Source organism: Nicotiana attenuata, chromosome 6 (assembly GCF_001879085.1).
Source record: "Nicotiana attenuata strain UT chromosome 6, NIATTr2, whole genome shotgun sequence".
In the NCBI taxonomy this organism is placed as follows: domain Eukaryota; kingdom Viridiplantae; phylum Streptophyta; class Magnoliopsida; order Solanales; family Solanaceae; genus Nicotiana; species Nicotiana attenuata.
In genome coordinates this window covers 2,414,233-2,437,677 of record NC_031994.1, presented here as the reverse complement: position 1 = coordinate 2,437,677, position 23,445 = coordinate 2,414,233, and the positions used below count along the sequence as shown (strand labels likewise).

The 23,445-nt window shown below is 40.8% G+C and overlaps 1 protein-coding gene across 1 annotated transcript; it reads right to left on the bottom strand.

The window, feature by feature from the left end:
• Positions 1,820-9,916, bottom strand: LOC109226475 (mediator of RNA polymerase II transcription subunit 17). The gene is made up of 8 exons (XM_019391235.1): positions 9,727-9,916; positions 9,362-9,605; positions 5,831-5,944; positions 5,550-5,635; positions 5,035-5,419; positions 4,460-4,921; positions 4,065-4,376; positions 1,820-2,456 (listed from the first exon to the last, which is right to left on the bottom strand). Exons 1-8 carry the CDS (start codon positions 9,813-9,815, stop codon positions 2,133-2,135), a joined length of 2,016 nt encoding a protein of 671 aa, XP_019246780.1. The 5' UTR covers positions 9,816-9,916; the 3' UTR covers positions 1,820-2,132.

Here is a 23,445-nt window from a genome sequence, read left to right as displayed (position 1 = left end):
AAAATATATAAGTTTTTAATATACCGCATAGGCTCGCTAAAAAGAAAAAAAATTCTGTATTAAGTTAAATTGTTATTTATTACGATAGGCTTTTTCTCTTTTATTTTACAAAATAATTTTTATCTATCAAATATGTAAAGGGGTAGGGGAGGAGATTATTTTTACATAGTTAGCAAGAAATTAAGAAAGATCTAATTGATTTGTAGTCACTTTTGATTATAAAATTTGAACTCGCGACATTATAATTTGAGTTGTAATCTCTAGAGATGAATTGTTCCCTTAATAACGAAAGAAAAATGGAGTTAAAACTAGCAAAATTAATCACGTTTATGGTGGTTTTATTTCGATAACAAATTTATTTGTAATATTATTTCGTCACAGTATTTGTTCTCCGTCGTTGAAAATATTGATGATTAATCACTAATAAAACTATAAAAATAGGGTCTCATTGTGAAACATATAAAAAAAATTATAAGTATTTTGCCTAATTATGCATCTTAAGGGAGATAACTCCATTATACCAAAAAAAAAAAAAAATTAACACATTGGGATTAGCTTAAAATTCAATATAATATGTGACTGCTCCTAACGGAAACTAACTTTATGGCATAAATAAAATAAAGTAGTTTTGTGACATCAGAGATGTTTTGAGATATAATAATGTATTTGGGTGGAGACAAGAATTAAAATTTTAAAATAGTAGGACCATATTGCCTTTTGTGCCATGGCAAGAGTAATGTTCAAAGTAAGCAAGCTTTGCTTGCCCACAACTCCACTCCTTTATAAAAGTTTATTTTTTCAATTGTCCACTTGAGCCTACAAAAACCACCTCCCCACAAATATGGAAGGCCATCAAGGACCTTTTCATAATTTCATTATCTAATTTAAAAATATTATTGTTAAACAAAGCTTAAGCAGATGGACTTTTTGAGGACCTACATATGGTAAATAACTATTTGAATAAAATTAAAGTGAGAATACGTATTACTAAACTATAACTAAATGATAGATGTATATATGAGAGATATATCTATTTCATTCATTAATTTGGTATAAATATAGAGTTTGCTTAAATTCTTACTGCCTATGTATACTTTGTAGAATGAAACTTGGAAGTCAGCTTTTCTCCATATATGTCATTACCTCTTTGGATAATGTAACAATAAAAAGAAGGAAAAAAAATGCAGTTCGATGCACAAAGTATCCCCATTCACGCAGGATCCGAGGAAATATCGCATATTAAAGGGTGTAATGTAGACAGCATACCTTAATGCTGCGTACCCCCTTCCCACATAGATACAACTTTAGTGTTGCTCCAAGACTTCCCTTTAATAATATAATAATAAGTTGAAAAGAAAAAGAAAAAAAGATAATATAATAATAGTAACAACTGCAAATGGGTATACTAAATATTGGTTTTAAGATAGATTTGAGTGGAGTTCATGTTGATGAAGCTTCTCTTCTTAGTGGTTTAGAGGTCTTGTCAGAAATTGTATCTTATTTATTGTGATGAAGTGTTTGGTTTTTCTCTAATAAGCCTTGCTGAATATGATGATTTAGATAAAGACAAATGAAAGAGACCTAATTAAAATGCAAACTCCACTCTTTACAGCCACAAAAGGGGAGGTTTCTTGATTAAGCTTCTTTCTGTATGTTTTGATGATTGATAACTGCCAAAACTTTGACTTGAAAAATAGGAACTTGAAATTTTTTCTTCTCACCAAATCAGACTAAAAATTGTTTTTAGTTGCAAAATGATGTATGCATTAAGTGGTTTTTGCAAGAATTGTAAGCAAGAGAACAATTTATTTACACAAAGGAGAACAAGAAAACAGTATATTGCACACTCAAGTACCTAAAGTTTCACCAACAGATGGAATTAAACTGACAAACAATTTACTTGGCAAATTGGATCCACAATGATTTAACTATGACCTATAGGATGTACGATATTGTCAGCTATACAATCTGTACAGATAATACTTCTTCGAATGGGGAAGTTCTTTTCACTAAACAGTAGAGTTCTAGTTGCAACAACACTATTTAAAAGGAGATAGAAAAACTTCTGGATCGTGGACTCGGGAATTTGAAAATCTGCTAGTCAATTACAGGTACAAAAAGTTTCAGACAATTCAATGGCCTGCAGTACTACTTAGGCTAACCATATCCATTAAGGTCGAGTATAACACTTCCAAAGATAAGTAACCTAGAAATTTCCTTGTTTCTGATTCACCGTTGTTCATGTCCATATTAAGTTTGCTTTCTTCAGAGAATCCGTCGTCCATCACCAACCACCATGAAATACATCCTTGAAGATCTTCAGGGTCCACATGCGCCACCAGACAGAGTGTTTCTCCTTGCTCTAGCTCAAATGACAAGGATAAGAAGTCCCTGTTTGCTTTGATACCAACCATAAGCGCTTCCTCGTGAAGCCACCGTATCACCTGGCTGGCAACCTGTGGCAGAAATTAATAGCTTGAATTAAGGATATGTTGATGACCGCGTTTCTGCAAGAAGGAAGTGGCATAGCCTTCTAATGTAGATTGTATACGATTTGTTAGTAGAAAAGGGAGGGTACAATTTTGGTGCTTTTTGTATTAACCAAGAGATCTCCGAGGGCCAATTGGCGCACGGTCCGAAACTTGGTGGATAATACGTACCCCTCTATCCTTCTCCAATTAAATATTAGGTTTTTGTCTGTAATATCGTGTCATAAATCTTCCAAGAAATAAAACAACAAAAAAAGATAGGCAAAATACCTTAAAACCCCCCTAAACTTGACACGAATTATTAGTTACAGCCTTAAACTATTCGTGGTCTTAACTACTCCCTTCAACTTGGCCTTTTGAGAGCCATTACCCCCTGGACGTTGATGTGGAAAAAAATGTGGGTGCACGCACGTGGATTTTTCTGTATATGTGGCATTTTTTTTGAAAAATATAATATAATTTTACCTTTTCAAGAATGTTACTTTTTTAGATAATTTTTTTCGAATACCATTTATAATAAAACTTGGATAGAACTACATTATTTAGGCNATATATATATATATATATATATATATATATATATATATATATATNATAAATAGTCAAGGCATCTACAAAGTTATAAAAAATACATAGTTTGAACTTAATTATTTTGGCTATAATTTTTTATATAGCTCTAAATTACGGTGCTCTAAAAATATATTATTATTTTTTTACAAATTTTACCTGAAAGGGTAAAAATACACAGTTGAAATATATAGTCATTGTATCAAAAGAAGAAATAAAAGGAGTCTACAATTGCAGTATAATGCAAGTGATTCGTTTTATTTCTTTAATTGTACACTCTTTTTATTTCTTCTTTTGATGCAATGACTATTCATTTCAATTGTGTATTTTTACTTTTTCAGGTAAAATATGTAAAAATATATATTTTTAGAGCACCGTATTTAGAGCTATATAAAAATTATAGCCAAAATAATTAATTTCAAACTATGTATTTTTTATAACTTTTTAGATGCCTTGACTATTTATTTCAATTGTATAAATCTTTATTTTCAGGTCAAATTCAAAAAACGATTAACTAAAACTTTATTATTTTTTGCCAAATAAAACAATTTAGCCTAAATAATGTAGTTCTATCCAAGTTTATTATAAATTGTATTCGGAAAAAAAAAAGTAACATACTTAAAAAGGTAAAAATATATTTTATTTTTCAGAAAAATGCCACATATACAGAAAAATCCACGTGGCAGGCGAGTGCACCCACACTCTTTGCCACGTCAGCGTCCAGGGGGTAATGGTTCTCAAAAGGCCAAGTTGAGGGGGGTAATTAAGACCACGAATAGTTTAAGGCTGTAACTAATAATCCGTGTCAAGTTTAGGGAGGTTTTAAGGTATTTTGCCAAAAAGATTCAAAGAACTTGGATGGTTCGACGCAATCACAGAAAAGTAAGAGGAGCAAGTTCTAGGAAGAACAGAAGTTTATCAGGCCAGAAAATGAACTCTTTTTCCTAGTATGTTAAACTTTCAGATATTAAAACACAATAGTAAAAGGAGGAGGAGGAGGACACAGACCTGCTGCAACAGTATCATTGGAAGATCTGACAAGTCACAGTCATATCTGTTCATGGGGCACGTAATATCAGGCTTCCCTTTGAAGAGGCCCACAACATTAGGAGCACCTTCCCCTTCCAGACTGATGCAATCATCACGTACCATGACTTTCGTACGAAAGTGAGATTTCACATTCTTTACATAGTCAGATGAGTGAGATAGGCTTCCTGCGTGGAGAACCGAATCAGGTACTTTCATGGAGAGAGTCCATGATGATCTTCGAGAATGCCAACTGGGATGCGATATCAACTGGACATATGGTATCCTGCTAACCTACAGATAGAACAAGAAATTCTTGAGATACATAATGATTACATTGCCTGGCAGCTTATAAACCCAAAGAGGTAAGGTCATACCAGACTTTCAAGCTCCGCAAGGACTTTGTTTGAGAAGATCCTATGAGCTAGAGAGACGCAGAAATGTCCCAAAAGATTAGGGCCATCTTTCGTGGGCGTAGCAGACGTTTGAGTTTTACCCAAAGATGATAATCTCTTTTTGGCTTTTATAAACACATGTTCATGAAAAATTTGTTGCAAATAAATTTCAAAGCTAATTCGATTGGGAAACCCCAACTTCTTAAAGTCAAGTTTCCCTTCATCAAGCTTTGAAGCATCAACTGATTCAAGAGGCACAATAGCAGTTTCAGAATGTTCATCACCCACAGCATTAGCAGTCTGATCATCTTCAATAGATGGCACAAGTGAAATCGACAGAGAAGCTCCTTGACCTATGCTTAAACGTAACAAGTTTTCTTGTATTCCTGTCACGTCAACACCCAAAGCTGGATTAAATGCTTCACGATTAACCAAATCAAACACCTGCAATGAGGGCCATTAAAATAATCAGACATCGAATTAGGTCACACAAAAAAAAACGAAAAAGAAAACTAAAAGAGTACGAGAAAGCGAAAGGAGGGAACCTAGAAATATACCTGCTCATCAAAGATTGCTCGATGAACTTCACGGAGGGTTGAGTGAGTTTCTCTCACATGCTCATCATCAGTTTTTTCTCTCTTAGTTTCTCCAGAAGAAACAACAAAAGAGCCCTTTGGTTTTGTTCTGCTTTCTTTTATGATGCCACTAGGTGCTCTTGCACCAAGAAACTCAAATTGAAGAGTGCGGCAGGAATTTGACGGCAAATTCACTGCCAGCATCCCAGCTGGGTCATGCTCAACACGCACAACAGATGCAGAAGATGGGCGAAATGCAACTGCCGGATCATATAATGAGTTGTCAAATAAATCAAGGTAAAACCCTTCATTTCCAGAAGCAGCAGCAACCATCCGATGCCATTTAACCTTCCAATTTTGCTGCAATCTATCCGCTCATCAGGAAATACAAAGACAAAATTTTGAGGAAAGGCATAAAGACACGGTAGTCCAAATGATTGAACACATAGGCCTGTTCCCCAATGTACGAATACCATTAGTAGCCAAAAATAACAAACCTGATAAGAGCACCATAGAATCTTGCTTCTCTAGCAACTTGTTGTTCCAATGCTTTGGCAGACTGCTTAAAATATTTCCCCAAATGCTGCAAAAGAAAAACAAGTACGACACTCATACAGCTTTAACACTGAAGTGCATAATTCAAATAAGAAAAAAATTACGAACGCTGCCTACAAACCATAAAATTAAAAAATAATTCAGTGGATTATTTGTTTAACTCAATTTTGACCAAGATTATAGATCAACCAAAACACCTTGCAGAAGGGACAAAGAAAAATACACGGAAGCATTGTAGCTTGGTAGCCATGGAGACAGCAAGGTCCGACAGATGCTCGTTAGGCAATTGCTTTGGCCTGGTCATGCCAGCCACTGTCACAGCATCGTTTGCCTCCACCTGTATGCAGAACATCAGAGTCAGTAATGCAATAAATAATTCACGCTTTCCCTTTGCACTAATCTATTCAGCTTATTCTGCCTAGAAAAGGTGGGCATGAAGGGACTGAAGGAGGCAAATGGACTGAACAATCTCATGCCACCTTAAAACTAAGCCAAAAGCTTAAGTAGAATTCTCTAATACTTACTTGTCTCTATCATTCTGACAATGAAGTGAAAATTGAGATGCCATCCTATCCATGTTTCTTCTACAAATATTATCTATGAAACTGGATCACATAATTACTAATAAAATCAAGGGGGCAGAGTAACCATCGAATCAAATTCACTAAACTTGGAAAAATAAAAAGTTAGTCATGGCTTGTTCTGCTTCTTTTTCTTATATAATACCCAATTTAATTTTTTGAGAACAGAATTAAAACCTGTGATTTGGTCAGTGCTTCATCACAACATAATAATACACTCAAATACTATCCATGTGAAAGGATCACAAAAGAGCCCAAATGACAATTGCTAGTTCAGCAACACATTCGATAAGTTGACTATAAGCCAATTTATGCAACATAACCTCTCTGGACCAGGAGGTCACGGGTTCGAGCCGTGGAAACAGCCTCTTGCAGGAATGCAGGCTAAGGCTGCGTACGATAGACCCTTATGGTCCGGTCCTTCTACGGACCCCGCACATAGTGGGAGCTTAGTGCACCGGGCTGCCCTTTTATAACCTCACTGGACCATAAAGAAATGGAAACCTTCTAAAGACACATACTCTGAGGAATGTGCACTATCTAGAACCAGTTACCCAAGTAGGTTAATTGAAAATGAGGTTTAAAAGGACACTGAGGAGGTGATTTCTTTTGATAAGTACGTCTTATGAACAAAAAGAGGCACTGAGGTGATGCACAACTTCATGAATATCATCAGACGAAGCAAAACAAAGAAATAAATGGAAGAGAAGACAATAATACATCATTGACTCCCTCAAGTAGCTCGTTTGTAGGAAAAGTTACAATATCCTAGGGAAATACTCCCACATTAGCAATATCTCCCTTCAATACAAGTCACTGCATCAGCTAGATATTTCTGCATTGCATATCTCAATTGGATTTCTGGAGCTTAAATCCACATGGCAATCCTTATTGAATGAGGCATCACCACATTTCACAAATATAGCTAAGCATATGCTCTACAAACTGAGCTAACTCATTCTGAAGCAAAACTCTAACAGATAAGTTAGAAGCACTTCGCCAAAGCCTCACTTCTCTTTCTGGAAATTCAGAACACAACTTTTCTAATAATCTACATGAAGGTCTAGAGATTAATAACCAGAATTTATGGTTTCCTAATACTTGTTCTGGAAATAATAGTGGTCATGCAAAACAGGAAGGAAACAGCTCAAGCGCCACCTTGCTGATTCAATTCAAACGCCAATACATCCTTGCTAACGAGTCCCAGAAGTGACATTAGACCTTCCCCGAAGGTTTTGCTTTATCACGCAGACATGAAATTCCCTATTGAAGCAACTTAGAGGTGGCTTCTCTTTTGAATAAAATAACTACTCCATTGTTAATACTAAATAGGATGTCTTGAATTTCCTTTCTCTAACCACTTTTTCAAGTACAAACAAAATCATATATGCGTGTAGTGTACAGTTTTCTATCTAATATGTATCTCAGTAATTGTATGTTCTGAACTAGATTCCTACCTTACTACTATTGATAACTAAAAATATGTTTCAACCCACTTTCATGATTAACCTCAAATTTGCATTTAAACGAGTATGTAATATTCTCATAATAAAATTACATTACACTTGTCCGTGATGCAAACCCTATATCATCTGCCCCTATACATCTATTCAGCCTAAAACCGCAAACAGACAAACAGTCATTGAACGAACAATGAGTATAGATAAAGACGAATATCTTCCACTTTCAAACACATCATCAAGCTACAACACACAGTTTCTCCTCTTATGCATTGTTTTAGAGAGCGCGAAGCGCAAAAAAGCGACAGGGGCTCGCCTCGCTTCAAAAGCGAAGCGCATGCTTTATTGAAGTGAAGCGCAATTCTGAAAATACATATAATATATATAATAATTAATTTATAAACTGAAATACACATTACAAAAATCAAATAAACTAAAATATAACATACATACGTACATATATATATATATATATATAAAATTAATTTCTACACTGAAATACATATAAAATTAATCAAATAAACTGAAATACATATAAAATTAATCAAATAAACTGAAGAGGGGGGAGGGGGGATAAAACCAGCGCCTGCCCTAGCTGCGCAGACGCTGGACGAGAAAAAGTGAAAAAGAGAAGAGAAGAAGAAGGAAGAAAGAAGGAAAAAGAAAGAAAAAAAAAGCAGAATCTGGACGGGAACAAGAAGAAGAAGAAAGAAAGAGGAAAGAAAAAAAATGAGAAGAAGAAAGGAGAACAAGAAAATTACCTGGACTGGTCGGCAATGTCGATGAAGTTGAAACCCTAGGCTTTGGTCGATCGAAAGAGAGAAGAAGAAATGGTCAATTTTGGTCTTAGGGGTCTGTTTTGTATAATTAAAAAACAGACCCAAACTTTTTATTTTTAAAAAAAAAAGAGCCCTCTTAACAGAAGCGAGCGCTTCGTCGCTTCCTCAACTGAAGCGCACGCTTCACATGGTCGAGTCGCCTCAGGCTGGGAAAAGCGATGGTTGGTCGCTTCGCGCTCAAAGCGACAAAGCGATCGCTTTTTCAAACACTGCTCTTATGGTAATTGCACAACACATGACCAGCTAGGCACAATACACTTAACATGTACTAACAAACAATCAATCACCTAACACCTCAATCCCATACTAGTTGGCATTGACTAATTCTAACTATTCATTTGCTCTATTCAAGCTCATTTCGTTGAAAAATAAATTATTTGTCTTTTAAAGAAAATTAGAGGCTCTTTAAATTAAGAGTTCCCTTAATCTCACATTTATCCCTATACTAACACATGAGTCTTTAACCAGACTCCACACAAACACCGGATCAAATGTAAATATAACTACAATTAAACCTTAATCTCAACTAATTGGTTCTTTTAATTAACGACAGTGACTAGGCTAGATTACGCGCAAGTCGACTATTCCACTAGGTACCATTTACCTCCCACCAACACAGGTACCAAATAACTCTGTTTTGGTACTCCACCCACGAAAGCACAAAGAAATCACCTAGTGATTTTTTCAATCAGTGTTACGATTTGAACCTTGATCTCCAAGGTCTACCCCCACTTCATTGACCAGTAGGTTACACCCTTGGGTGCTAAAATCAACTGATCCTATCAAGCAGTATTATGGAAATGAAGTTCAATCACTAAGATAATAATGTCACAAAGTTCTGTATGGCGAGCCGAAATGCTGTTGTTAAACTTACAGTGTGAATGAGATCGATAATGACTTGAAGCTCTTGATGAGCCAACCGCAAATTCTCCACCAACGTCTGCCATTGCCATGGCTGCTGATTGCTACTGCTTGTCTCCTTCGAAGATGTAGAAGTAGAACTACTACTACTGCTTTTCTTCTTCTGCTTCTTACTCTTAGGCTCCTCTCTCTCCACCGCCCATGCAAAATCAATTCTCCTTATCAAATTCACCGTTTTCTCATCGTATCCTATATCACTGCAACATTAAACAAAAGCTAAATCCAAAATATCAAGCTCATAAACTGATTAGTTATCAAATTCAACATCTATATATGCGTGTGTGATTTTAGAGAGAGAGAGAGATAGAGAGAGTGTACGAAGGGAAGCGTTCGGCGCCGCCTTCTTCGATAAATTCTAGACGCTTGATTGGAAGCTTATCGACGGATATTTCGAGATCGCCGTTCATTTTCTCGGAGATTTTCCGGGAAGATGGGTCGGGGAATTTCTGAATTGTGCCCTAATGGGGAAGATACCCGTCGAGAAGAATTGGGCTTTGGGTTTGCTTATTCCATGGGCCTAGTAAAAGCTGGGCTTAGCAATTCTGGAATTTAGAAGAGGAATTTTCAGAAAGAGAAATTTTCATAAACCACTATCTTTTAGTGGTAATTAGCTATCTATAGATACTATTTGCTATATTATGGATTGTAGATACGTTTTTTATTGTTATAAGATGTATTAGATGTATTTAAGCTACTGTATTCATGAATACAGTAGCAAAAATAGGCGTGAATCAGGGAAGTCTAGCTAATCAGTTGTTGTATTCGAGTGTATTCGACTGTATTCATGGCATGAAACATAGGATTACAGCTGGACAGATTATTGTATTTGACTGTATTCACGGCGTAAAACAGGGAATTACACTGTTTTTAAACGAAAAGTGAATCAATTAACATAATAGACTCCTAATATAACTCAACAAACTCAATTATAACACACAAATTTTGTATTTCCAGTTATAAAAAAGATTCTCAACCGAAAAATACCCTAAAAATATAGCAATCTTCAGAAAAAATATATAATACATATGAATACATAAATTATATTAATTAAAAAAAATATATGAATACATTCATGGCATATAGCGAGACAGTGAATGCAATGAAATACATAGAATACATCGGGATACATTGAAATACAATGAAAAAAAGATAGTGAATACAATAATACATGGAATACAGCGAGATACATTGAATTACAATGAAAAAAAAGACAATGAAATACATGAAAATACAGCGTGAGACGGTGAAAATACATTGAAATATATTAACAGAAAATCAAGTTGCTCAGCCCCAAACTCCGTCGTCATTGTTCAAGAACAAACCCTAATTTCTGGCGAATCCGCCGTCGAGCAAAAACCCTGAATCTCACTGTTCCCACGCATCCTATACAGTAGCCGAGCAAAAATCATGGCAAGACGTAGCATATCTTTTTGAGTCCATGCCGTCAACAACTCCTCGCTTCTCAATTGAATTGGGAAGAAGTTAAAATAGCTAGTATGAGATAGGGGAAGTTCTCTGTGGAGAGAACTAGCATATCGTTTTTGAGTCCATGCCGTCAACAACTCCTCGCTTCTCAATTGAATAGGGACAGGGGAAGTTCTCTATGGAGAGAACAAAGAGGGGTTTTGGTGCAGAGAGGGGAAGGGGGGGAGATTAGATAGAGTAGACGATAAGGTTTTGCACAAAATTGAGGGGAAAAGTCAGAGAAGTCTTCGTGGTATACCAGGCAAAATTACCGTTTATGACTAATGGTAGGTGATGTGGGTGAGAGGAATTTTGAGATTGAGCATCGTGTTTTCAGGGAATGGGGGAAGAGAATGGCATGTATCAAAGTAGAGAGAGAAAGAAAATAGTGTAACTGAATAGCGTATTTAGTGGCTTAGGGGTAGGAGGTAACCAAAATTAGATATTTTGCTATAAACATTAAAAGGTATCTATAGAATATAATTTTTTTAAAAGGTATTTATTTAAAATAAATAAGGTGTTAACCTTTGCTATAGGAGGTAAAAATTCCTTTCAGAAACCACTATTGTTTAGTGGCTATTAATTTCCTATAGCTACTATTCAGTTGTTACGATCCGCGCTACTGTATTCATGAATACGGCAGCAAAAAGTGCCTAAAAAACATGGCAGTCTAGCTGTACGCGCATGTATTCACATGTATTTGCGCCATGTATTCATGAATACAGCAGCAAAAAGCGCCTAAAAACAGGGCAGTCCAGCTGTACGCGCATGTATTCACATGTATTCGCGCCATATATTCATGAATACAATAACGACAATCACCTTAAAAATAGGTATGCCCAACTGTCTAAGAGAGAGGAAAAACATAAATAGCGTATTTCATGCCTTATTTCATGCTTTATTTCATGCCTCAATGGTAATATATACCATAAATACTTATTTTGCTATAAAATATAAAAGATAGCTATAGAAAATAATATTTTAAAATAATTTTGGTTTATAATAAATAGGGTGTATACCTTTGCTATATGAGGTAAAATTTCCAATTTGGAACTTAAAAGCCTAACTATACTGTAACAGTAAAGTCATGCGATTATTTTTTTTTATCACGTTAAAGTAATTAAATTTTATCTATTATAATTTAGAATATTAAAAGCACATCAAGCTTCCTAGATGGTTAAGAAGATATTAAAAACACAAGAATATTTTAGGGAAGCTGGGTATACATTTCTTGATGTCATGAACCTCAAAAAAATTCTACTAAGCAACTGTATAGCAGACTTATAGCCTGTTTGACCAAGCTTCTTTTTGGCCAAAAGTGCTTTTTTTTTTGCCAAAAGCACTTTTGGCCAAAAATTGAGGTGTTTGGCCAAGCTTTTGGAAGGAAAAAAAGTGTTTTTGAGGAGAACCAGAAGCAGTTTTGGAGAAGCAGAAAAAAGTAGCTTCTCTCCAAAAGCACTTTTTTGAGAAGCACTTTTGAGAAAAATACACTTAGAAGCAGTTTTTTAAAACTTGGCCAAACACTAATTGCTGCTGAGAAGTGCTTTTCAAACTAATTAGCCAAACACAAACTGCTTCTCACCAAAAGTACTTTTGAGAAAAGCACTTTTGAAAAAAGCACTTCTCAAAATAAGTTGATTTTTGCAGCTTGACCAAACGGGCTATTAGAGGAACATTCCGTAAAGTACCTTGGAGGAGAATGATGTGTAATAACCTTGGTTTTCCCAAATGGATTTTCATTTAAGGATGGCGACTCTTGGAAAATTGTGCACGAGGGCGTCACCAGCAATCAGGATGTGAACTGTGTAATGCAACAGATGAAAGCGTCGCACATATTTTCTTCAAATGTTCTTATTCTATGACTATTTGGTCCAAGCTACTATGCTGGCTGTATTGGTCTAAATTTGGTGACTTGGTAATAATAGATAAGCGAGACCAAGAACGGGGTCGACCACGGTGTAATAGCGAAAAGCCGTCCTCGAGAGGGTTGTTGCCAAGGACGAGCAGCTGAAGTGAAGAAATAACGGTAGGATAGGTTCAGATATGGACAATATTCCTTTGGATATTCCTTGTTTTGTACTTTTTAGGGTTTCTTGGAAATATCTCTTATAAATAGGAAGAGATAGAGAACAAAAAGGGGATCTTCACTTTTGATGATAAGAACACTTTTGTAAAGAGTTGACAAAGAGGAATATACAACTATTGTCTTGTTCACTGACTACTTGACTCAACACATACTATTCACTCTTTGTTTGTTAGATCCGAGGATCCATTATCCATCTTTACTTTCCATCCTTCCACGTTGTTGTCGGGTGGAAGAATCATCCAAGTCACATAATATTTGGGTGATAAATTCCCTCTTATTACATTTATTGCCATTGTCTACATTTATTGCATGTTCTTATTATTGCAGCATTCATTGATAATCATTGAGCTCATATCTGATATTCACTACCCTTAGACATTATCCGTACAGTCGATATCCCTCAACATTAGATCTAGAATTGGTTATATTTAACTAAGATTCATCCTCTGCTTTAGCAATAATTAGTTTAACGAAAAGCTCAACACTTTTTGGTCAAATAATTTGGCTCCGTCTGTAGGGAGTTTTTAGTTAAAATTTTAGTTTCTTCTAAATTATAAAAAAGGGACAGCCATCTTTTCCTCGTTTGCACGAACTAACAGTGGCAGGAATAGGAGATGAAAGACAGAAAGCAATAATGGGTGTCACTACCAACATCTTAAACACCATCAACGAGGATGACGGAGGAGACGATGAGAATGTAACACCAAATGCTACACGCAAGCGGAGTGATTTACCTCCCCCTCACGCAAGTGTAACCATTTCACGCGAAAGGGGAGCTTCCACATCCACAGCTAAGGAAGCACCACCAGCAGTGAAGAAATTATTGGAGGAGTGGCTCACAAGTACCCTAAATGACATACTCGACAAACCCGTTCAAAGGGCAAATAGAAATGTCGCGCCAGCAGATATCGCAACGACTACCGGTGAACAACCCACTCCCCCAACAAGTAACACTCACATCGCTGTTGGTGCAGGTAATGATGCACTGACAGCCATTTTAAAGAAAATGGAAGAAATGGAAAACGAGAACAAAGCACTCCGCGATCAGATGAAAGAACATTAAGAAAGGGTCGATAAGATACCGGGCGCCCCGAAACTTTTACCAAAACGGGATGTCGGCCGATTCGACGAACAGCCATATATCGAGGAGGCAACCTCACATGCCATACCCAAGACCTTCAAAATGCCACCATTTTTGAAGATATACGATGGCACCACAAACCCAGAAGATCACATCATTCATTACGTCACAGCGGTAAAAGGCAACAACCTTTCAAAGGAGCAGGTACCATCAGTATTACTGAAAAAGTTCGGCGAGACCCTAACTGGGGGAGCCCTAACTTGGTACTCACAATTACTGGCACAATCAATAACAACGTTCGAGGAAATGGCCGACAAGTTCGTCACCGCCCACGCATGGGCTAAGAAGGCGGAGGCTAGGGTGAATGATATATTCACCGTTAGGCAATCGCCTGGCGAGGGACTCAGGGACTTCCTCACTCGGTTTAACAGGGTAAGAATGAGCTTACCAAACGTATCAGAAAGGATGGCGGTAGTAGCCTTCCAAAATGGGTTGAACAGGAATGGGTCGAAGGCAACCAGAAAGTTATTAAGCAGGCTCATGAAATACCTTCCCACCACTTGGGAAGAAATTCACAACGCCTACTACGCCGAGGTGAGAGCAAACGAGGACGACCTTAACGGTCCGACCCAACGGTTAACGTCGATCCAAACATAGCCGAGGAAAGACCGTCGTAATGACAGTCGAAGAGATCAGTCAGGCCCACGCCTCAACCGAGACAGGCATCAACCCTATGTCAGAGCAGCCATTCCACCATCCCCTCAACATACGGAAGGGCCATCCAGGCCGCACACAGGGACTCAGCGAAACGAAAGAGGTATGCCTCCACTCTTATCTGCTCACAATTTTTGTGTTTCTCCTTTAGAAATAGTGTACGCACTAGAGAAGCTTGGCACAAAGGTGAAGTGGCCGCAAAAACTGAAGTCCGACCCAAGTGCACGAAAGTCGAACGTCCTTTGTGAATTTCACCAGGAACAAGGTCACAAAACCGAGGACTGCATAGCCCTACATCAAGAAGTAGTGAACATGCTGAACCAAGGGCACCTAAGGGAGCTGATGAGCGACCGAGGACGAGCCAACTTCAGCCGCGGACGAAAACAACACCAAGGCCCTCCAAAGCCACCCTCCCTTGCCTGCACCATCCAAATGATCATCAACGGGGGTGATGAAGCAGTAGTCAACCACGTGAAGTTTACCACTACACATAAACTGAAGCGGTCAGTTACCCATGAATGGTATGATGACCTCGAAGACAGTATCATCTTCGATAAGTCAGATACCCACGGTTTGACTTTTCCTCACTTCGATGCTCTTGTCATTACTTTATGTATTTTGGACACTGATGTAAAAAGAATAATGGTGGTCGACGGAAGCGGTGCGTGTATTATCCACCCCCGAGTTCTCACGCAAATGAGACTCGAGGACAAGATAGTGCCACGTTGCATAACACTAACAGGTTTTAACAATGCAGTGGAGCGAACCTCAGGGGAGATAACGCTACCCATCTTGGCCAGGGGCGTCACCCTTGAAACTACGTTCCATGTCATGAACCAGGACACGACTTATAACGCCATCATAGGGCGACCATAGACACACGCCATGAGGGCCATCCCGTCCAGCCTGTATCAAGTAATCAAGTTACCTACCCATTGGGGGATATTCAGCATTCGAGGCGAGCAACGCACAACCCAAGAAAGCTATCGCATCGCTCAGGATTGTACATACACTCAACAGTTAAAGGGAGCAGACTCAAAAGCATAGCAATTACCAAAGTCGAGGGCCGAACTCGACGCACTAAAAGACGTCATCAGGGACTCCGACATCGTGGAAGCCGTAGGGTCAACAGTAGAAGACCTCGATCCCGTCCAACTAAATAACAATGAAAACAGCAAAATGGCTTACATCGGCCATAAACTCTCAGAACCAGGTAATTTTCATAAATTTTTAATTGACAACGCCGATTTGTTCACTTTCTCCCATGTAGATATGCCAGGTATCCCAAAAGACATTGCCACACACAAGTTGAACGTCGATCCACTATACCCTCAAGTGCGACAAGTAAGAAGAAAATTCGATGCCACAATTAACAAGGCCGTCAGCTATGAGGTGGATAAGCTACTCGCCAACGGTTCCATTCGAGAATCAAAATACCCCCAATGGGTCGCCAATGTAGTTATGGTGGAAAATAAAAATGGGAAGTGGCGGATGTGCGTGGATTTCACGGACCTAAACAAGGCCTGCCCGAAAGACTCCTTTCTGTTGCCTCATATCGATCGACTCATCGACGCAACTGCAGGACACGAGTTGCTGAGCTTCTTGGACGCATACTCAGGTTACAACCAAATCCTTATGGAGGAGGAGGACCAAGAAAAAACCACTTTCATCACCCATCAGGGAACCTATTGTTACAGAGTCATGCCATTTTGGGTTGAAGAACGCAGGCGCGACTTATCAAAGGTTGGTCGCCAAGATGTTCAAGGATCAACTCGGCAAAATAATGGAAGTTTACATCGATGAAATGTTGGTCAAATCAAAAAAGAAGGAAAATCACATCGACCACCTGAAAGAGGCTTTCGGTATACTGAGGCAGTACGGCATGAAACTGAACCCCGAAAAATGCGCCTTCGGCGTAACTTCGGGCAAATTCCTCGGCTTTCTGGTATCACAAAGAGGCATCGAGGTCAACCCCGACCAAATTAAAACCATTGAAGGAATACCTGAAGTATTAACCAGCAAGAAACAGGTGCAGAAGCTGACGGACCGTATAGCCGCCCTGTCAAGGTTTATCTCACGATCCTCTGACAGATGCTACAAATTCTTTAACGTGCTCAAAAAGGACAATGGGCTCCACTGGAATTTAGAATGCATCGAGGCCTTAAGAGAACTAAAGTCATACTTGTCCTCGCCCCCGCTACTCGCCAAAGCAGAACCTGGCGAGCGCCTCCTGGTATACTTGGCCGTATCAGTGGTCGCGGTAAGCGCGGTGTTGGTCCGTGAAAATAAAGGTACGCAATTTCCGATCTATTACATTAGCAAAACCCTGGTCGATGCCGAAACGAGGTACCCTCACCTCGAAAAATTGGCCTTAGCATTGGTTATAGCTTTACGAAAGCTTAGACCATATCTTCAATGCCACCCCATATCGGTGGTGACGACTTTCCCCCTACGAAGCATCTTACACAAACCCGAGCTATCGGGGAGATTGGCCAAGTGGGCCATAGAATTGAGCGAACACGATATAACATATCAGTCGCGAACAACGATAAAATCGCAGGTGCTTGCCGACTTCGTCGCCGATTTCAGTGCCAAAATAATGCCCGAGGTCGAGCAGGAAACTTCTCGTACCTCCCCTGAGCTACCCGCCCTATGGATCCTATACACCGATGGCGCATCCAACGCGTCAGTATCTGGACTGGGACTCGTACTCGAGGTCCCAATAGGCGAAGTTATCCACCAATCCATACGGTGCCCCAATATGACCAACAATGAGGCCGAGTGTGAGGCCGTAATTGCAGGACTTAAGCTAGCTCTCAAATACGGAGCACGACGAGTCGTCCTCAGATGCGACTCACAACGCGTTGTCAACCAAGTCACAGGGACTTTCTAAATCAAAGAGCAGAGGCTACAAAAGTACCAGGCAGAGATTCATAAACTGCTGCCTGAATTCGATGAATCTCGACTCGACCAAATACCTCGAGCACAACACATCGAAGCAGATGGACTCGCCAAATTAGCAGCGGCCACCAAAAACATTACAAAAGAAAACGTGGTCACCCTCCTCCACTCATCAATAGAACAACTTGAGGTACATTCCGTAAATTTGACTTGGGACTAGCGCAACCGTATTATAACATATTTCCAGGAGGGGATACTCCCATCGGACAAAAAGAAAGCCAAAAAGCTCTAAATGCAGGCGGCCAGGTATAACATCATAAACCACGACCTATACAAAAGAACATTTGGAGGCCCCTTGGCAAAGTGCCTAGGACCGAACCAAACAAGACGAGTCCTCGAGGAGGTACACGAAGGCCACTGCGGTGCCCATACCGGCAACCGAGCCCTCGTCAGCTGCCTCATTCGAGCAGGGTATTATTGGCCCACAATGAAGAAGGAAGTCGCTGACTACGTCAAAAAGTGCGAGCAGTGCCAGAAATACGCTCCTATAATACACCAAGCAGGCGAGCACCTCCACTCGGTCACATCGCCATGGCCGTTCATGAAATGGGGAATGGACATTGTCGGGCCCCTTCTAGCAGGGCGAGGTAACACACGATTTCTTTTAGTTTTAACTGACTATTTTTCCAAGTGGGTAAAAGCAGGTGCGTTCACCCAAGTACGCGAACAGGAAGTTATCACATTCATATGGAGAAACATCATATGCCGCTTCGGTATCCCCAAAGAAATCAGCTGTGACAACGGACCCCAATTCACCGAAAGAAAGACAGCCGAATTTTTTCGAAAAATGGCACATCAAGCGAATACTCTCCACACCGTATCACCCTGCCGGAAATGGCCATGCCGAATCCTCCAACAAAACAATACTAAACATCTTGAAGAAAAAGCTTGAGGACGCCAAGGGACTATGGCCGGAGTTACTACCTGAAGTACTGTGGGCATACCGCACCACGCCAAAAACAAGCACCGGAGAAACGCCATATTCACTAGTCTACAGGACTGATGCCAGGATACCGGTCGAGGTCGGGGAACCCAGTTTGAGATACTCCAATGAAAGCGGACCAAGAAATGACAAGAACAGGAAAGAAGACCTCGACGAAGCAGAGGAGCGAAGAGACATGGCTTACATAAGAATGGTAGCCCAAAAACAACAAGCAGAACGGTACTACAACAAAAAGGCCAAAGTATGACCACTCGAAGTCGGAGACTATGTACTCAAGGCCAAAACACAGGCAAGCAAAGATTCAAGAGAAGGCAAACTAGGAACCAATTGGGACGGGCCATATAAAATCATGGCAGCAGAAAACAAAGGATCATTCCAACTAGAAACAATGGAGGGAAAGCTACTACAAAACAATTGGAACGTCGCCCACCTCAAATACTTCAACTTCTGAAAACAGACGCCCTCCACGCAGTACTCTTTTTCCCTCACCCGGGTTTTGTCCCAGTTGGGTTTTCTCGGGGAGGTTTTTAATGAGGCGACAAAGGGGACGTCTCGAAGTTCAAGTATATTTCATCGCCCCGCCTGCCGACTACTTCTCCAGGCCGAACGATGAAGGGACTGGATACATGGGAACTTCTCCAATATATGTATGAAACAAACGCATGTAATATTCTCCAATGAATGAAATAAAGCAGCATCTTCACTCTCCACCAAGTCTTTTAACATTTTACATTCGACCTCGCTCGAATTATGTTACATTCGACCTCGCTCGAATCATTTTACATTCGACCCTCGTCTTTTTTTTTTGAAAAAGAATTAAAAAGAGGGGGGGGAGTGTGGGGAGAAATGACAAGAAGATATTGGAACATCGCTCTAATTATGTTACATTCGACCTCGCTCGAATTATTTTACATTTGACCTCGCTCGAATTATTTCACATTCGACCTCGCTCGAATCATTTTACATTCGACCTCGCTCGAATTATGTTACATTCGACCTCGCTCGAATTATTTTACGTTCGACCTCACTCGAATTATTTACATTCGACCTCGCTCAAATTATTTTACATGCGACCTCGCTCGAATTATTTACATTCGACCTCGCTCGAATTATTTTACATTTGACCTCGCTCGAATTATTTTATATTCGACCTCGCTCGAACTACTTAGTATTCGACCTCGTTCGAAATCTTCAATGTTCGACCGCGTCGAACGTCGATATCATCAAAAAATCAGGGGCTTCCCCATATAGCGAAAAGAAAAGAGAACACAAATCAAGAAATACATAGCAAAAAGGGAGTTGTTCCATTACAACTGTCAAATTACAATACTTTTTACAAAGGGCCCAAAGACGCCCTCACATCAAAGCAAAACAAAACAAAAACTAAGTACGACAGCTTTACGCCACGTCATGCCCATCGGCGTACTCATCATCATACCAAGAATCGGAGGCGAGCCTGTCCGCGTCATCATCAACATCATCCCCACCAGGCGCACTAGGGGCGTAACCACAAGCTTCACGGGCCGCACGTGCCTTAACACAAACGCCCTCGAGTTCTACTTCGGAAATTTTCCGTCGGCTTTCAAAGACTTATACACGTCGAGCTGAGCCTCGGCGTGAACCCACATCTCATACAACTCCCGCGGCACACCGGGATCGGCAGAAGTATGAGACGTAGATGGTTGTGACTGCCGTCGCACTTCCTCAGCCTTCAAGACAACAACCTGCTCGTTCAATCTAGACAACTCCGCCTCTAGATCCTGGATCCGCTCTTCTAACCTCGCCACCTTAAGCGATGACGTCTCCACTTCACTATACCGCTCGGACCTACAAACGTGGAGGGCATCTTCTAAGGCTGTCGCTTCAGACACGGCAGCCATTCTTCCTTTCTCGGCACGAGTCAATTCCTCGACCTTAGCGCTCAACTCGCCCCTTAGATCGACAACCTCTGCCTCCCTCTGCCCAAGTTCAGCAGCTAAGGATGCCACCCGCGTTTGAAGGTCAGCATTCTCAGCCATCACCCCTTGCTCACCTCAAGCTCGTCCTCTTTGGCCTTTAGAGCTGCCTCAAGCTCGCTGCACCTACCGATGGCTCCCTCTCATTAGCTCATCATCCCTCTCCTTTAGCTCTTTATCTTTCTTTGCCAACTCCTCATATTTCTGTTTAAGCCCGTTACTAAATAGTTGAAATTCGCTATCCTGGTTAAAGACGTCGGCCAGCGTTCGGTGCTTAGTACGATACTCCCTGTACTTGGAGGTCACCTTCTTAAAGACGGTCGTCCTCTGCTCCTCTCGCCGGTCACGCTCGATCCCCATAATAAGAGTCTGACATGCAAAAGAAAAGAGTCGGTATAGACAAATTACACATGCGAAACAAATCCTAACATTAAAAAGCACTTACTCAAGACAGCACCGCCCGTTCTGAGTTGGCTAAAAGGTCGTAACTCACGGGGATGATTTCGTGCCGGTTAGGACCCTCCGTCCTTACCTCTACACGATTTTTCCTCTCCAGAAAGGCCCGTACCTCCTCAGGATCGATATCCGAACTAGAATTGTCGTCCCCCGCAGGCACCGCTCTCTCTCCCCCAACCGCCGATGATGCGCCACCTTCTGCGGCCCGTGCAAGCTCTCCACCATCACGAACCCCCTCAACCCCAGAGGGCCTCCTTTCCATAACGGCACCCGTCGTGAAAATGGTCTCTACGTCTGGTGAAGGCACAGACGCCGCTTCCAAAGCAATGACCTTTTCCGGCTCGATATCAGCGGCAACGACCTTACCGATTTCCACCCTTCGCCTTTATCTCGACAGTGACTCCTCACCGTCAGATGGTTCATCTACTAGATGATAAATGGGCCAAGAAGAGATCTCATCCCTCACGGCAACAGTTTGGTGGGCAGAGTCCCTCATCGGCGGAGCTTGAGTACGACCTCCCCGAACAGACTCCGCCAAAGCAAATTGCATCCACACCGACGCGTTGGCTTGGCGGAATGCTGGCACTGGAGCTTTCTTCTTGGAAATTCGCCGACCTAGCACCAAAGGGAGGTCGCATCAACGAGCAATAGTAAACAACAGAAAGTTGAAGCAAAAGTAACACTTACTAGACGGGACCTTAGGTCCAAAACGCTTGTGGAGAGACGCCCAATCACGAACCCCCACCATGTGAGGTAACACGCGAGCCACCCAATCTTCAATGTTGAAGACAGGAGAGAGTGCACACCTTTCAACTAAAAATAAAGAAACCGCAAGTGAGGTGAAAATGAAAGGACGAAAGAAGACAACAAGCGTACGACAAAGACACTTACGATTATGATTCCACTGCTCGGGAAACCCAGTCGGGTCCACCACCAAGTTCTCGGTCTTGATGAAGAAGTACTTATGCCAGAACTTACCATTCGTTCTGTCATCCATTCCGACTACCAGCCCTCTGGTCCCACGATGTCGTAGGTGTATCATAGTACCTCTAGAAAAACTAGGCAAAAATAAGTGCAGCAGGTGGCGAACATCAACCTCACAGCCAGCCAATTCCGCGTACTTCGTCAGCATCAAGAAAGCTTTATACAAGTAAGTAGAGAGTTGCGCCGAGCAGACATTGTAAAACCGGCAAAATTCCTCCGCTAGCGGAAGGAGAGGAAGAGTATAACAAATCAAGAATGGGTATACATAGAAGGCACAATACCCGGGTCGATGGACCTCCACGATGTCGCCACCGGCCGAAACGATTTCGACATGGGGGGGGGGAGGCGATATTTGGACCGAAGGTCGGCTATATGAGGCGGTCCAGTCTCGGAGAGCACCTGAGCGGGAGCAGGAGCAGGCTCCTTTGGAAAATCATTTCTAGCCAAAGGGTTTTTGGGAACTATCTCCTCCGCGGTAGGAAAGCTATCATCCTCTTCAGCCATGAATTCCTCAACGCCGGGAGGAAGGGCCGCCGATAACGGAGTGGCATCGGAAACTTCATCATGAATGTGAGGGGGTTGTGACATATTTCAACAATAAAACGTATTCTACCAAGCCCGAAGAAGAAGATAACAACTGGGTAAGAAAAAGGGGAATGGAATCGAAGAAGCAAAACCAGGAGCAGAAATTGGGGAAGAAGATCAAAGAAGAACAGTACTCATGCAAAGTAAAGGATGGTAAAAACTTCCGAAAAATGAAACCCCCATCTATTTATAGGGCTGGATGGCGCGAGAATCGAAGTAAAGGATTGTCAATGGCACCAAAACCGAAGAGGCAGACGCACAGGCGCTGCCCCGGGAAGATGCGCAATGATGACGCGCGTGGCCATGACGTCACCCCACGATAGTCACACCAACCACAACTTCGCTGGCTGCAGCGTTCTCTCGACCTTGGTCGATCCGACTTATTCGACACAGCCAAATTTCTCCTAAGCGGAAGCGAATTAGGTCCGCTTATCGAGGGCGTGCAGGACGACGACCTCAACAAGCGGAGGGACTAACTGTATTGGTCTAAATTTGGAAACTTGGTAATAGTAGATAAACGGGATCAAGGACGGGGTCGACCACAGTGTAATAGCGAAAAGCCGTCCTCGAGAGGGCTGTTGTCAAGGACGAGCAGCTGAAGTGAAGAAATAACGGCAGGATAGGTTCAGATATGGACACAAGGAATATTCCTTTGGATATTCCTTATTTTGTACTTTTTAGGGTTTCTTGGAAATATCCCTTATAAATAGGAAGAGATAGAGAACAAAAAGGGGATCTTCACTTTTGATGATAAGAACACTTTTGTAAAGAGTAGACAAATAGGAATATACAACTATTGTCTTGTTCA

Bases quoted from the DNA above. Each gene is read 5' to 3' on its own strand.
- LOC109226475 (XM_019391235.1), bottom strand. From the start codon at position 9,815: ATGAACGGCGATCTCGAAATATCCGTCGATAAGCTTCCAATCAAGCGT. The intron at 5,945-9,361 runs GTAAGTTTAACA...TTCTGCATACAG, and splicing joins TTATCGATCTCATTCACACT to GTGGAGGCAAACGATGCTGT. The intron at 2,457-4,064 runs GTCTGTGTCCTC...TTTCTGCCACAG, and splicing joins CAATGATACTGTTGCAGCAG to GTTGCCAGCCAGGTGATACG.